Here is a 14,736-nt window from a genome sequence, read left to right on the forward strand (position 1 = left end):
AATATCAACGTAAACTTGTGCATTTATTGATGATGTAATGACAGCCATCTCCCCAGTGCCTTTACCTGACATGCAGCCCCATATCATCAATGACTGTGGAAATTTACATGTTCTCTTCAGGCAGTCATCTTTATAAATCTCATTGGAACGGCACCAAACAAAAGTTCCAGCATCATCACCTTGCCCAATGCAGATTCGAGATTCATCACTGAATATGACTTTCATCCAGTCATCCACAGTCCACAATTGCTTTTCCTTAGCCCATTGTAACCTTGTTTTTTTCTGTTTAGGTGTTAATGACGGCTTTCGTTTAGCTTTTCTGTATGTAAATCCCATTTCCTTTAGGCGGTTTCTTACAGTTCGGTCACAGACGTTAACTCCAGTTTCCTCCCATTTGTTCCTCATTTGTTTTGTTGTGCATTTTCGATTTTTGAGACATATTGCTTTAAGTTTTCTGTCTTGATGCTTTGATGTCTTCCTTGGTCTACCAGTATGTTTGCCTTTAACAACCTTCCCATGTTGTTTGTATTTGGTCCAGAGTTTAGACACAACTGACTGTGAACAACCAACATCTTTTGCAACATTGTGTGATGATTTACCCTCTTTTAAGAGTTTGATAATCCTCTCCTTTTTTTCAATTGACATCTCTCGTGTTGGAGCCATGATTCATGTCAGTCCACTTGGTGCAACAGCTCTCCAAGGTGTGAGCACTCCTTTTTAGATGCAGACTAATGAGCAGATCTGATTTGATGCAGGTGTTAGTTTTGGGGATGAAAATTTACAGGGTGATTCCATAATTTATTCTTCATAATTGAGTGAGTCCATATTTTTTTTCCCTCTGCTTGGTCTAAAAAAGTAACCGTTACTGACTGCCACAATTTTTTTTTCTTGATTTCTTATAGTGTTTCTTAAAGCCAGAAAGTTGCCATTTGAAATGACTTTAGTTTTGTGTCATGTCTGTGATCTGCTTTTTTTCTACAAAATTAAACAACTGAATGAACATCCTACGAGGCTGGTGATTCCATAATTTTTGCCAGGGGTTGTATCTTGCACAGTGCACAATCTTTGTCCTCCAACCACGCCCTCTTTCTGGATTATTCACCTCCTGCACCTTGTTAACTCCTGTCTATTGAAACTTCTCACAGCCACCACACCTCTGCCAGTTTGTCATCTTTGTACACATTCCAGCTCTCATATTCAGTCCTGTTTTTGCCTAGCCGTGTTATCGAATCCTGCTCTGTTTTCCTCGACCGTGCTTTTTGCCTCTTCCCCGATGTCTATGTTTGCTCATGCCACTGAACCCTGCTCGTCCATGACTGCATTTTTGCCTGATCCTAATTGTATCTCTGCTCTGCTGACTGATCACCTGTACCTAAGCCTGGAATAAAGACCATGATTTCTTTTACACCTAAGCCTAGTCTGGGAGTCTGCATTGCGGGTCCAGCCGCTTCGGGTGCCTGGCACCTGCCCTCCATGACAAATTCAATTTAAAGTTGTACATATGGTTCATTTCTCCAGATCTAGGCTTTCTGAGATATACCCTGATATTGTGGATGTATGTGACAAATGAAAACGCTCTCCATGTCATCTGGGCCACATGTTCTTTTTCTGGCCTTCACTATATAATTTCTGGTCAAGTTATTTCTCAATCATTTCTTCTGTTCTCAAAGTGAATCTGCAGCCTTGTCCATGCGTTGCTATATTTGGTATTCCTTACTCCTCTTTAGCATTCAGTTCTGCTCAAAAGGACATTATTGCTTTTACATCTTTAATTGCTACACGATCCTTATTGTTACATTGGAAGTCTGATAAATGTCCCTCAATTTCCTTGTGGCTTAAAGACATCATGTTTTTTTCCAAAACTCGAGAAAATGAAATACACTTTATGAGGATGTACGCAAAGGTGTTACAAAAAGGGGCAATGTTTTATTTCTTATTTTTCAAATATGGAGGTTTTGCCCAACTGAATGTACCTGTCATTGTCTTTACATTTCACATTTGTTGTGTATATGTGTGCATATATCCGACGAGGTTTTTGTGTTGACTTTGAGGAGCTGAGATGGGAAAGGGGGCGTTTTTTTTTTCTTTGTTAAAAAAACAAACAAAAAACTTTGTATTGTATTTTTTATTAAATTTTTTGTGCACTATTGTGTTAGTATTATATTGTTTGTATTAAAATGTGTATCAGTGGGTACATAATGTATGTAAAAAAAGAAAAGAATTATGTATTCTTGTAATTTGTTTGTTTGGTTCTAATAATATATATTATAATATTATATATATATATATATATATATATATATATATATATATATATATATATATATATATATAAAGAAAAGCGTTAGGATGTTAAAGGTATAAGCTCTGTCCAGGTGTCTCTTTATCTCAAATGCTGGGGACCCAGACACATGAACGTCACTGCCGAGATCTTTCATTATGGGCTTTAATGCAGCATCCCATTGATGATGCAAGCACCAAATTTGGTATAAATACTTCTGAAAACTCATTTTCTTTAAAAAAAAAAAATGCATTTTGGAAGGGTATAATGAGCATATCCGTGAGTCACAGCTGGACAACACATATCGTGTTATGACGGATATCACCTTACAAGACTCTGCCATGAAGCACGTGCATTGGCATGCTGTCCTCACGTGGAAATACATAAAAACATATATCACCTTTGCCACGGGCTGGAGTGGCCGCTCAGTGCGCACACCAGCAGGCTGTTCCATGTGAAAAAGACCGTCTGATCATGTGTACACTTAGCTGGCCATCTGAATGTCACGTCAGCTGTCGTCCACATGATGCGGTGTCTCTCTCGCTGAACATGCATGCCGCTCACTGGACACGTGCCCTGGGCCGGCTGGACATGATGGACCAGCAGATGTAGACATGATGAGCGCACTGCTTCATTCATGTCATTTCATGACTTGACATCTATGACCATGGGTCATCTACAAAGGAACAGAAAATTCATACTTGTATTGTCTGTTCGCTAAGAGAGATTAAATAAATTGCGGTGTTTTTTACGGTGTGTGGTTTTTATTTTATTTCTCCACAGCAGCAGAGCGATGCGGTGTCACACATTCCAGCTGCTCACACTGTATATTGTTACCACTGTATCGTGTACACCTGTCCGACCGTGTGTCCCTCCCAACAGCAGGTGAAATGTTTTGCACTTCCCCATTTCGTTTTTTTGTTTGTGGATTTTCTTCCAGTTTCTGCGTCTTTCACCCAATGTTGTGCTATGTATAAAGGGGCCCTTAACAGGTACAACATAGAAATTAACCGAGATTGTGTAAATATATGATGAAAATACATCTTGAAAAATGGTCGCCATCTTGATAACTGAAGTGGCTTACGGCTTTTTTGCAAAAAGTACACCAAGAAGTACCGTTGTGCCATATTTGGTGTTTGAATCACAAAATGAAAGATTCTTATGACATATATCCATTTATCTGCTGCACTGTTGACTTTCAGCTTTAATTCGAGGTGTTGAACAAAAATATTGCATTAACCATTTTGAAATTATGGCCAATTGCACACGTTGTGCCTCCCTTTTCAGACAATCAGACAAATTAAATAAAAGGATCATTTTTAATATCACTTTTACAGCCCACTTTCATCATTCATTGTACATCAGGGAATGGACACATTTCCAAGTCATTGAATATAACTGGCAGTCTGACCAGAGAGCACCCCACTTCTCGCCCAATGACTGCAGGAACAGGCTTGCCCCCACACCCTTTGTACCTTTCTTTAATTCCATATTAATAAAACATTGACTTTTCCTCAGGTCAATTTGTAATTGTTAGACTATCAGAGGATATTATTTACAGTATGCGGGTGGTTTTATTGAATCACCAAAAGTCTCTTCGGTCATTAACTCTGATTTCAGTCATACTTCCCACTGTCTATCCTCACACACAGTTTCCTAACATGTTTACTCCCACGTTACAGTTGGGTATATAAGTGCAGCTTCAGCTTCGGTCTGGCTGTTCTTCACAGACTTGCTCAGCAGTGTGAACTTCCACCTCAGAAGACACTGGCAGATCTGCACAGCAGGACCATGTTGTCCAGAATCTTTTTCATGTGCTTAGCACTCGCTCTGACAAATGGAGTGCCAACGTGAGTATGAGTCTACTTTTTGTGGATTAACACTCTGAATAGACCATATATGCAAAGCCATATCTGTTGTATTAATCCCAATTCAAAATTTGCTTTATGTGTATTTGCTGGCAGGTGTAGGGATGTTATTTTTAAATTCCATAAAGAAAAAAGACACATATGCTTGCAGATTATGCAGGGAAGCTTAAAATAAATATGTAAAGGGTTAATGTGTCTCACAGTAATGTACTTCTGGTTTCTTAAAATATGTTCTTTTGGTATATAAAATAACATATTGCAGTCCAATGTAATCACTTTGCAATAAACTACACTTTTGAAGAAAAAAAAACATTGATTCAAGTGTGCTGGCACAGGAATTCCAAAGTCCCCACCTCCCCACCTTTGGAGCACCACCTACATATATGTAGGCTGAACACCCCTCTACTCCCCACCCACCCAGAAAAAAAGGCAAACTGATTCTTTGCAAATGTTCCTTATTTTGTTTTTTCTTGGCAACAATTTAATTTAACACATATATAACTTAAATTACAGTTTATCCTCCTTTTAGTTTAATTTATCCAAAGAGGAAAATGATGTTTTTAATGAATTTTGATTGTCCAGTACGCAGTTTTTAAGCAAGTCTACATAACACCCCGCTACTGTACGTGAATCTACACAACATGGCGCTACTGTACACCAAGCCTCCGCAATTCAGCTTGGTGTACAGCTTGTACCGTGCACAACGATGGTACTTCCACACAACCTACTGGTGATCTCACAGCATGTACAACATCACAGACTCCACAGAAGACCAAGGGATAACCAGAGTAGGTCAAAGTTTGCAGCTGAAAGAGGGATTTTTATTTTATTTATTTATTTTTGCATTTTGAAAACCCCACCATGGTTAAAACGAGACCATGGCACAATGACAGAATGACCGGCTCACTATGAACACACTTCCCATTCCTCTCAGCTTGATCAAGGTATGGACAAGGCTTCAACCATGACCTTCGTTGATACAAGTCAATGAAAACAAAATTTTACTCTCTTGCCAGAGGTGTGCATGATGTAGTATTCTTCTATTTTATCCCTGTGATCATGAAGTGGGTATTTGTTAATTGTTTGTTTGTTTGCAAATGAAGTATTCTGTTTTGTGCCAAACTCTTATTTGCAATCAAATAAAGGTTTTTGGGGGGTTTTTTATGTCCACAGGGTCACTGTGGATGCAACGGATCAAGGTGGGTCCTTAACAAACAAATCCATTACCATCCCTTTGTCACTTATTTGTGGTAATATGTCTTGCATAGAGTACTCAACAAGTTCATTTCATAACAGTTTCATTTTGTTTTTCTTCTCTTGAAAAACATCTGAACTGATGAACCAGCAGCTCTCGCCCTCTCCTTTCATGATAAACAGCCACTATAAATGTTTAACCCTCAAGTAACCAAGTGGGGTCATTTATTTTTGAGCACCATTTTTCTAATTTTAATTGGAAAAAGTTTCCTACCACGTATTTGTCAATGTATTTGTCCTGTATTTCTTCATAGAATTTTGCAAGGATCGGCCGATCTTTGTAGCAAGTATAATCCAAACGTGTAGGGTCACTTAGAATGAAAATAGCTTATGATTGTAACAAAGGATGACTGATGGGTTCATTGAGATTTGTGTTGAAGTATTTGCATATTTTGTAGTTACCGGTTCTTCTATACGTATTTGATGCTAATGATGTTTTCTGTGTTAAATAAGATTACTGATGCAACATACAGAAGCAATTATGAGTTCCAAAGATTTAGGGCTTAAGAAATCACAATAAGTACATCTCCTTAGCATTTCCCTTGTTTTTCGATCACGGTCACCACAGTAGATCCACTTCATATCTCAGTGTTGATTTAGCACAAGTTTTATGCCAGATGCCCTCCCTGATGCAACTCGACATGACATGCACAGATGTGTCTCTTTAACCACTTGTCCACCACGGCTGCTCGCATAAGAAATCATAGTATATGTACTAAATTAATCGATTTGATGTTCTCCAAGTATTTTGCACACTCAGGTAGACACACCCAAAACTGCATATTCATGAAGGCTAATGTTTAGAATTGACAATACATGATGTTTTGCTCACAGATGCAGCCATCAGGGTTCACATTAGTAGATCAAGTTGCATATTTTTTTATGGGTGATATGGAGTTTGCACATGTTTTTACAAACACTAACCTTCAGTAAATCAGGCCCTTATGACTATGCCTGCATTAAATTTGTTGGTTTACTATTTCACAATAGAATGTTGTCTTTTTAATTTAATAAAATAGTTTTGACATTTGTTTGTCCTTATTATATGTTTTGTTTTGTTTTTTTTGGTGTTTATTTGTTTGTTTTTGGTTTGTTTTATCTAAAACAGCTCCAAAAAAATGTTCTGAACTGGCAAACAGTAATCCTATGCCGGGAGCATACATACCTCAGTGTGATCAAGATGGAAATTACTTACCTAAACAGGTATCATTCTGCATATTTATGGAGTATACATCTCCATTTTTTAAAGCTAATTATCAAAACTCATTTTTAGTGCCATGCTTCTACTGGACATTGCTGGTGTGTGGACGAAATGGGGACTGAGAAAGAAGGAACCAGGTGGTCGGCTGGAACAACACCCACTAACTGTGAGAAACCAGGTGAGACTTCTGCTCAACACTTTCCCATTTAGACAAGTCAAATATTCTTAACAACTCACATGACTCCTACTACAGGTCTGGATCATTCATAGATTTTGTCTGTGCCTTCAAAAAAACTCAGGTAGCTCAGTGAGGTCAGGAATTGGGCTACAAATATTTAGACCTGGGTTTGAACATTACCTGCCTGTACCCTTGAGCAAGAAACTTCACCTGAATTGTCCCAGTTCACTGACCTGTAAACAAGTACTAGCCTTGGCTGGAAGTGTAATCTGCGATGGACTGAAGCCCAGTCCATTCTGCTTCACACTGCAGAATCTGGGGGCAAAGACCACCACCAGCTGGGCCTCATGACTTATGTAGGACTTACTACTTCTACAAAAAACACAAAATACAAGAAAATTGGTGAATGGGGGAGGTTTAGCTCATAAACACCATTTACAATTGAATCAGTTAGTACAAGTGCTTCTTGCTTGAGGCCCAATATTAGCAATGAAGCCTCTGAGTGTTTTTCTTATCAATTCTTTGTAAAAAAAAATTAGTTTCGGAAGTTAATCCATTTGAGTCAACAGGGCAGCCACTCCAGCAATAAAAAAAAATGCTGTAGATGGGTTTGGCTTAAACTGTATTTTTGTGTGGTTTCTAGGTGTGACTATTGTTGTGATTTTTTTTTCTGCATATAAATAAACTGAATCTCAATCTACAGTACAATCTAAATGATAATGCTGGCCACCTACGACATATTAGTGGTAAAAAATGAAGAACTACAGGTACTTTGTTGTAATCTTTTTTTCGTACGCTTTATACAGTTTATATCAAGATAGAAACAGCCAGTTTGTTTATGGCGACAATATAAGTTGTAGCTTATCTTAAAATACATAATTGCATTAATAAGTATCCAAACAATTTCAAAGTTTAAAAGAAAAAACACAAAAAAGGCTTTTAAGCTCATTTATATCTTAATTGCCTGCGCATTGTTCACTCATGTATTTTCGACACTAATTTCTTGTTTATGACGTAATTGTCCAAGATTAGCAGATCACCCAGACGGTTGATTGCTAGCAATGCTTTAATATGTCTGAGGCTGTACAAAAGGGAACTTGTCCTTTCAAGCTACAGTATTTAGGATTTTGGGGTGTCTGTTAACATCAACTGTTGTGTTTTCACAAGTTTCAAATAAGCCCTTCATGTCTTCATGGGAGTGGGGCCCCTCATGGAGGCCGTCATGAAGATACAGTAGCTTTAAAGAGACATACTTACTCCATCTTTCACATTTTACAGCATTATGTTCATAATTTCAGAATCTTCACATTCTGCTCCTCAATATCTTTTCACTATGTGTTTCTTTACTATTTCAGTTTTTTTTTTCACAATTATTCCATAAATTGGCACCTTTGATGGTAATGTTGTAATATTTATTTAAACAAACTGGTTCCCCTCAAGTTGTGCTGATTTTCTCTTGTTTAGAACAACTCCTGAAAATTATTGGGTGTCCTAAATCCTACATACTGTAGCTTTAAGACTTAGAAAACAGGAGCTGTAATATTGTCTTTCGTGAACCTTCTGTCTTTGATTGCAGGTGATGAAGTCCCAAAATGCAGTGAAATCAAGATTGACGCCATCACCACTGATGACTCCGGCAAATCTTACATGTTTATGAGTAAAAGTCAAATCCTGTTCCCATAGTTTCACACAGTTGATATATTTGCTGCCATGCTTTGGACTGAGAAATTCACTGTGTTCAGATCAGATTTACTCACAACTGGACGGCAACCGTGACACCTTTTATATCAACAGCACATGGAAGGAGGTGAACGATGGCGTGGATGCTGTCTACTCCTACGGTGACACAATCAACTTGATTAAGGTAAATCTAAATAACCTGTCAAAATGCTGCCACAATCTCGAACTGTGCTGAAGCCAAAACAATTCTCTTATTGTACCAAACACCAGAACGATCAAGTTTACATCTATAAAAAAGAAGCTTCTAAGTACACGCTGGTTGATGGTTACCCTAAAACCCTGAAGGAAGAGCTGAGCATCGAGGGACATGTGGACGCTGCTTTCATCTGTAACAATGAGCACATCGTTCATGTCATCCAAGGTGCACCATTCATTCTCTTTTATATTTGTTTTTTGGGTTGAACTTACTTGATATTAACAAAATTTACAACTTTTCAAATGTCACTTTCTTCCAACAGGACACATGATGCACAATGTTAATCTAACTGCCACACCCAGGGTCATAACCGAAAACTATCCCTTACCCTTGTCGGACATCGATGCCGGGCTGTGTAAATCAGAAGGAGTGGAAGTATACAAGGGCTCCACGTATTATGAATACGCAAGCCCATTTGTACTGGCTGTGTCCAGAATTGCTCCTGAGCCTCTACAGGTCACCTCCAAACAACTCAAGTGTCAGGATTAGGACAAGAAGTTAAAAGTCAGCTTCAAGAAACAACTCAAACATAGGGACAGCACCATCCTTGCACTTAAAGCAATTCATGGTGGAAAGAAGGTTAATGGAAACAAAATATTCAAGGAAGCCCAAAACAAATACTACTAGTACCATGTATTTTTTTGTGTGTAAAATGCTTATCATCAGGTATGAAGTGGTTGTACGGTGAATAAAGAGCATTTGAAACATTTGAAAAATGGAGTGTGTTCAATTATAATTTCTTGTTTGTTTATATTTGTTTGTTTTCTTTTTTTTCTTAAATGCTTAACTCATTTTTGAAACATACAGTGCATTTGGAAAGTATTCACAGTGCTTCACTTTTTACATATTTTGTTATATTACAGTCTTATTCCGAATTGAGATAAAAAAAATTTCCCTCAAACTACACAAAACACCCCGTAATGACAATGTTAAAACAGGTTTTTTGAGATTTTTGCAAATATATTCCAAATAAAAAACTAAGAAATCACTTGTACACAGGGCCGGCCCAAGCCTTTATGGGGCCTTAAGCAGAATTTCATTTGGGGACCCCCTACCATCACCTCAGCACCAGATGCCTCATTATTCCATAGGCTACACTGTTATGTGTGTAATGTACACACAATCATTAGCATTATTTGTAATTATCTTACATCATACAGGTGTCATTCTTGTTTTTAACCTTAAAGGGGTAGCAAACTCATAAATATGTTTTAATTAACTTCTACATACAGAGTGATGTATAAGTATGGCTCATTAATTTAAATATTTGAAAGTAACATCAGCAGACAGGAGACTGCATCTATAGTAAACACATTAAATAGTTTAATTTCTTTCAGATGTGCAATGGTGTGCAAAATGTTCAATATCCAAATACAAAATAGAATCAAATGACATTCACATCTTACAGAAAAATAAAGTTGTAATCAAAATTAAACATTTAAATAATAAATACAATACTTAAATAATCTCCAAAATGAACACAGAAATCCACAACATAACAGCAATGTGTGTGCATAGCAATGCACAAACATTGCACTGGGGGTTACTGCTTTAACTTTGGCCTGCAAACCATTGAGAGCTGAGCTACTTTTCCCCACCTTTTGCACCAAATTAATCTGAGGAGTTGATCTGCCCTGCTGTTTAACTCCAAGTTTTTCTTCGTAAGGAAGAGTATCAAATGGCTTCGCCAAAATCCGGTCCACAACATTCAAATTGTCTGTCATTATGTGCAGCTTCCTACCTAGCTAGCTCGCTAGCTGGGACTGGCGCGAGGCTAGTGTGACGTTTGTCCGCCTGTGAGTGCTTTGTGACGGTGGAGGAGCTCAGCAGCACCCGCTGCTCAGTAGGAACAGAAACTGCGATAGAAGTCAGAAAGAGTGATAGAAGTCAGTCTCCAAACACAAGCAGCTACAAAAAAAAAAAAAAACACCAGAAATAGAAGTTCGATTTGTTGCTAGTCAATGCCGGTAAGAGGATTAAGAAAGTCTCCGGTTCAACTCAGAACAGAATGAAAATGCTCCCACGGATGTTTACACCAAAAGATCGCTGATTCGCTCATTTCGCTGTCAATCAAAAAGGGATTCAGCCTCAGACAGATCATCCAATCATCATGCAGAAGCTGAGCGTCCGGGCCAGCCGAGGCCAGCCCACTGCCCCTTAGACCCCCAGACACGCTGAGCACTTGATGGGCGGGACAAAGCCCAGCATTTATCCAATGACTCGTCTCGTTTCGCTGCATGCTTTGTGTCGCTATTGAAGTCTGTGGACGCTCAGCGTCCACACTGTTTAAAGCACTGTGAAGCTGCGGGTTTGAGTGAGAGGAAAGCCGCGTCGTTACCAGTGATAAGAAGCTGATTCTGAACAAAAGTTGAGCGCGTTGTAGCGCATATTTAGTCAATGACATGTACACACAACAGTATATATTTGATCACTTATTTTTTGACATTTTAGGGGAAGCTGAGGTTCCCTTGCAATCGCCTCTGACTTTAAGACACCTAAAGCACTTTACACTAAACGAACGGAGCATTTCACAGATAATGACAACAAAAATTGTAATATTGGACATGCAAACCTACCTTTGTCTTGTTGTTTTTTCTCGTCTTCCAACTTCTTCTTTTTTCTTTTCTCCGCTCCAGAGGGATAATTTCTTTTCTGAGACATGACTTACACTCACTTCGTCATCGACCTCCTGACCCAAGCGGTGCATCTAAATTTGCCCAACGGTGGCAGCAGCCAACAGGAGGCATCAGTTAACCTAGTATTGGTATTTTGTCAAAATGGATATTTTTTTCGGGTGTAATACAATTTCGTTTAAATTATTCAATATTATTTTAATTTCATGTATATATTTACTTTTTTATCACAACGTCTCAGTGCTCTTGGGCCCCCGGTGTCATGGAGGCCCTAAGCGACCGCGTAGTTGGCGTATGCCTTGGGCCGGCTCTGCTCGTACATAAGTATTCACAGCCTTTGTCATGAGGCTCAAAATGGAGCTCAGGTGCATCCTGTTTCCATTGATCATCCTTGAGATGTTTCTACAGCTTAATTGGAGTCCACCTGGGGTAAATTCAGTTGATTGGACATGATTTGGAAAAACACACACCTGTCTACATATAAGGTCCCACAGTTGGGTGACTAAGAACCCAATAATCACTCTGTCAGAGCAGCAGCAATCCTGTGTGGAGAGAGGAAAACCTTCCAGAAGGACAACCATCTCTGCAGCAATCCACCAATCAGGTCTGTATGGTAGAGTGACCAGACAGAAGCCACTCCTTAGTAAAAGGCACCTGGAGTTTGACAAAAGGCACCTGAAGGACCATGAGAAACAAAATTCTCTGGTCTGATGAGACAAAGATTGAACTCTTTGGTGTGAATGTCAGGCATCATGTTTGGAGGAAACCAGACACCATCCCAACAGTGAAGTATGGTGATGGCAGCATCGTGCTGTGGGGTTGTTTTTCAGTGACAGGAAATGGGAGACTAGTCAGGATTGAGGGAAAGATGAATGCAGCAATGTACAGAGACATCCTGGATGAAAACCTGCTCCAGAGCGCTCTTGACCTCAGACTGGGGTGACGGTTCATCTTTCAACAGGACAATAACCCTAAGCACACTTTCAAGATATGAAAGGAGTGGATTCAGCACAACTCTGTGATTGTCCTTGAGTGGCCCAGTCAGAGCTCAGACCTGAATCAGATTCAACATCTCTGGAGAGATCTGAAAATGGCTCTGCGCCGACGCTCCCCATCCAACCTGATGGAGCTTGAGAGGTCCTGCAAAGAGGAATGGGCAAAACTGCCCAAAGACAGGCACACCAAGCTTGTGGTATCATATTCAAGAAGACTTGAGGTTGTGATTGCTTCCAAAAGTTCATCAACAAAGTATTGAGCAAAGGGTTTGAATACTTATATACACGTGATTTCTTAGTTTTGTGTTTTGTTTTGTTTTTTAAATAAATTTGTAAAATTAAATAAAACTTTTTTCATGTTGTCATTATGGGGTGTTGTGAGTAGAATTTTGACAGAAAAATGAACTTACTCTATTTTGGAATAAGGCTGTAAGATAACAAAATGTGGAAAAAGTGAAGCAATCTTAGCATAACCATATTCCTGAAAGATCTGAAATGTTAGTGTTGAAAATGTAAATCCCCAAACACAGAAACACAACACTGAAACTTACAATTTTACACCTATGCTTGGTTGTGCCATGTCACTTTGTATTGTAGGTAAGGACACAAAATGCTGTTGAACCTTTCAGCATGTGAACGTCTGCCTGTCTGATCCAATCTTGAACCTTGCTTGCACTCATTATCCTGTTCCTCCTGACTGGAGACCCTGATTTTGTACACTTTGTTTTTTGGGGGGTGTTTTTTTTCCTCTGTCTCTCTCTCTCTTTCTCTCTCCTCTGGTCTACCCCCTGGTCATCTGAAGAACAATCCTTGTTCCCCTTGTTCCACTGCTGTAGTTACTCTGTATTTGTTGTTCGTCTCGGCTGGTGTGTACTTTGACCCTACTGTATCACTGACCTGCGTTCAGTGACTTGTGGTACATGGTTGTGGTACAAGGGGGGGGTGAGCCTCGAGCAGGCTCTCGCTACTGGTGTCAAGCACCCGACCCGCTCTTGCGACAGCAGCACATGTAGAGTTTGGCTGGGGCAGTACACCTGTCAAACGGTAACGTAGGTGTCAAACCTAGGCAGGACAGAGTATGGACTACGAGGTCTATTAGAAAAGTATCCAACCTTATTATTTTTTTCAAAAACCATATGGATTTGAATCACGTGTGATTACATCAGACATGCTTGAACCCTCGTGGGCATGCGAGAGTTTTTTCACGCCTGTCGGTTACGTCATTCGCCTGTGGGCAGTCTTTGAGTGAGGAGTCGCCCACCCTCTCGTCGATTTTTTCATTGTTTAGGAATGGCTCAGAAACTGCTGCTTTGTTTGATCAAAATTTTTTCAAAAACTGTAAGGCACAACTGAGTGGACACCATTCGATAAATTCAGCTAGTTTTCGGTAAAAATTTTAACAGCTGATGAGAGATTTTGGTCTGGTAGTGTCGCTTTAAGGACGGCCCACGGCGCCTGACGACGATCTGCGCTTCAAGGCGGCAGCGTCTCGCCGTTTCAAGTTGAAAACTTCCACATTTCAGGCTCTGTTGACCCAGTAAGTCGTCAGAGAACAGAGAACTTTCAGAAGAAGTCGGCATGAGGAGTTTATTCGGACATTCCATTGTTAACGGACATTTTGTAATGAAAGAACGTGCGGGCAGAGTCGCGTGTCGGGCTGGACCCGACCGCGGGGGTTCGCAACGGGAAAAACACCTCCGTTGGAAACCTTAACGGGCAAGTTGGAACATGCCCAAGCTGTTAAACAATTTCTCAGTTACTCACTTGTTGAAAGCCATCAAAAGCCGCCTGAATTTTACAAATGGTTTTTAACATGGAGGTGTTTTTCCTGTCGCGGCACACACAGATTCATTGAGTCGTCACGGAAACGACTCGGCGAATTTGCGCGCACGTCTTTCATTACAAAATGTCCTTAAACAGTGGAATGTCCGCATAAAGTCCTCATGCCGGCCTCTTCTGAATCTTCTCTGTTCTCTCACGACGTCCTGGGTCAACAGAGCCTTAAATTAGGATGATTTCAGGTCGAAACAGGCCGATGACGGTGCCTAGGAGCGCTGCATGACGTCCCGCTCCGTGGGAAGTCCTTACATCGACAGAAACACCCCATAATCTCTCATCAGCCGTTAAACTTTTCACCGAAAACCAGCTGAATTTCTCGAATAGTGTCCACTCCGATATTCCTCACAGGTCCAGAAAAAAGTTTGATAAAGCAACGCGCGCCGTCTCGAGCAGCGTGTGAAACAAAGGAATTCAGCCGAGAGGGCGGGACCACATCTCACTCAAGGCCTGCCCACAGGGAAATGACGTCACCGACACGCGTGAAAAAACTCACGCATGCGCACGAGGGTTCAAGCATGATTGGTGTAATCGCATGTCATTCAAATCCATAT

General features: G+C 39.9%; 1 protein-coding gene across 1 annotated transcript; it reads left to right on the plus strand.

Annotated features, from left to right (window-relative positions):
• The first annotated feature begins 2,830 nt into the window (after positions 1 to 2,830).
• Positions 2,831 to 9,361, plus strand: LOC117514934 (hemopexin-like). The gene is made up of 9 exons (XM_034175505.1): positions 2,831 to 2,889; positions 3,964 to 4,131; positions 5,323 to 5,348; positions 6,512 to 6,606; positions 6,677 to 6,782; positions 8,359 to 8,439; positions 8,525 to 8,646; positions 8,733 to 8,883; positions 8,981 to 9,361. Exons 1-9 carry the CDS (start codon positions 2,831 to 2,833, stop codon positions 9,205 to 9,207), a joined length of 1,035 nt encoding a protein of 344 aa, XP_034031396.1. The 3' UTR covers positions 9,208 to 9,361.
• Positions 9,362 to 14,736: the final 5,375 nt, after the last annotated feature.

This window comes from Thalassophryne amazonica, chromosome 8 (genome assembly GCF_902500255.1).
Source record: "Thalassophryne amazonica chromosome 8, fThaAma1.1, whole genome shotgun sequence".
NCBI lineage: Eukaryota > Metazoa > Chordata > Actinopteri > Batrachoidiformes > Batrachoididae > Thalassophryne > Thalassophryne amazonica.

Excerpts from the sequence above, each read along its gene's own strand:
- LOC117514934 (XM_034175505.1), top strand. The coding sequence starts at position 2,831 with ATGCATGCCGCTCACTGGACACGTGCCCTGGGCCGGCTGGACATGATG. Across the intron at positions 6,607-6,676 it reads GAAATTACTTACCTAAACAG|TGCCATGCTTCTACTGGACA; the intron begins GTATCATTCTGC and ends ACTCATTTTTAG. Across the intron at positions 8,647-8,732 it reads ACACAATCAACTTGATTAAG|AACGATCAAGTTTACATCTA; the intron begins GTAAATCTAAAT and ends ACCAAACACCAG.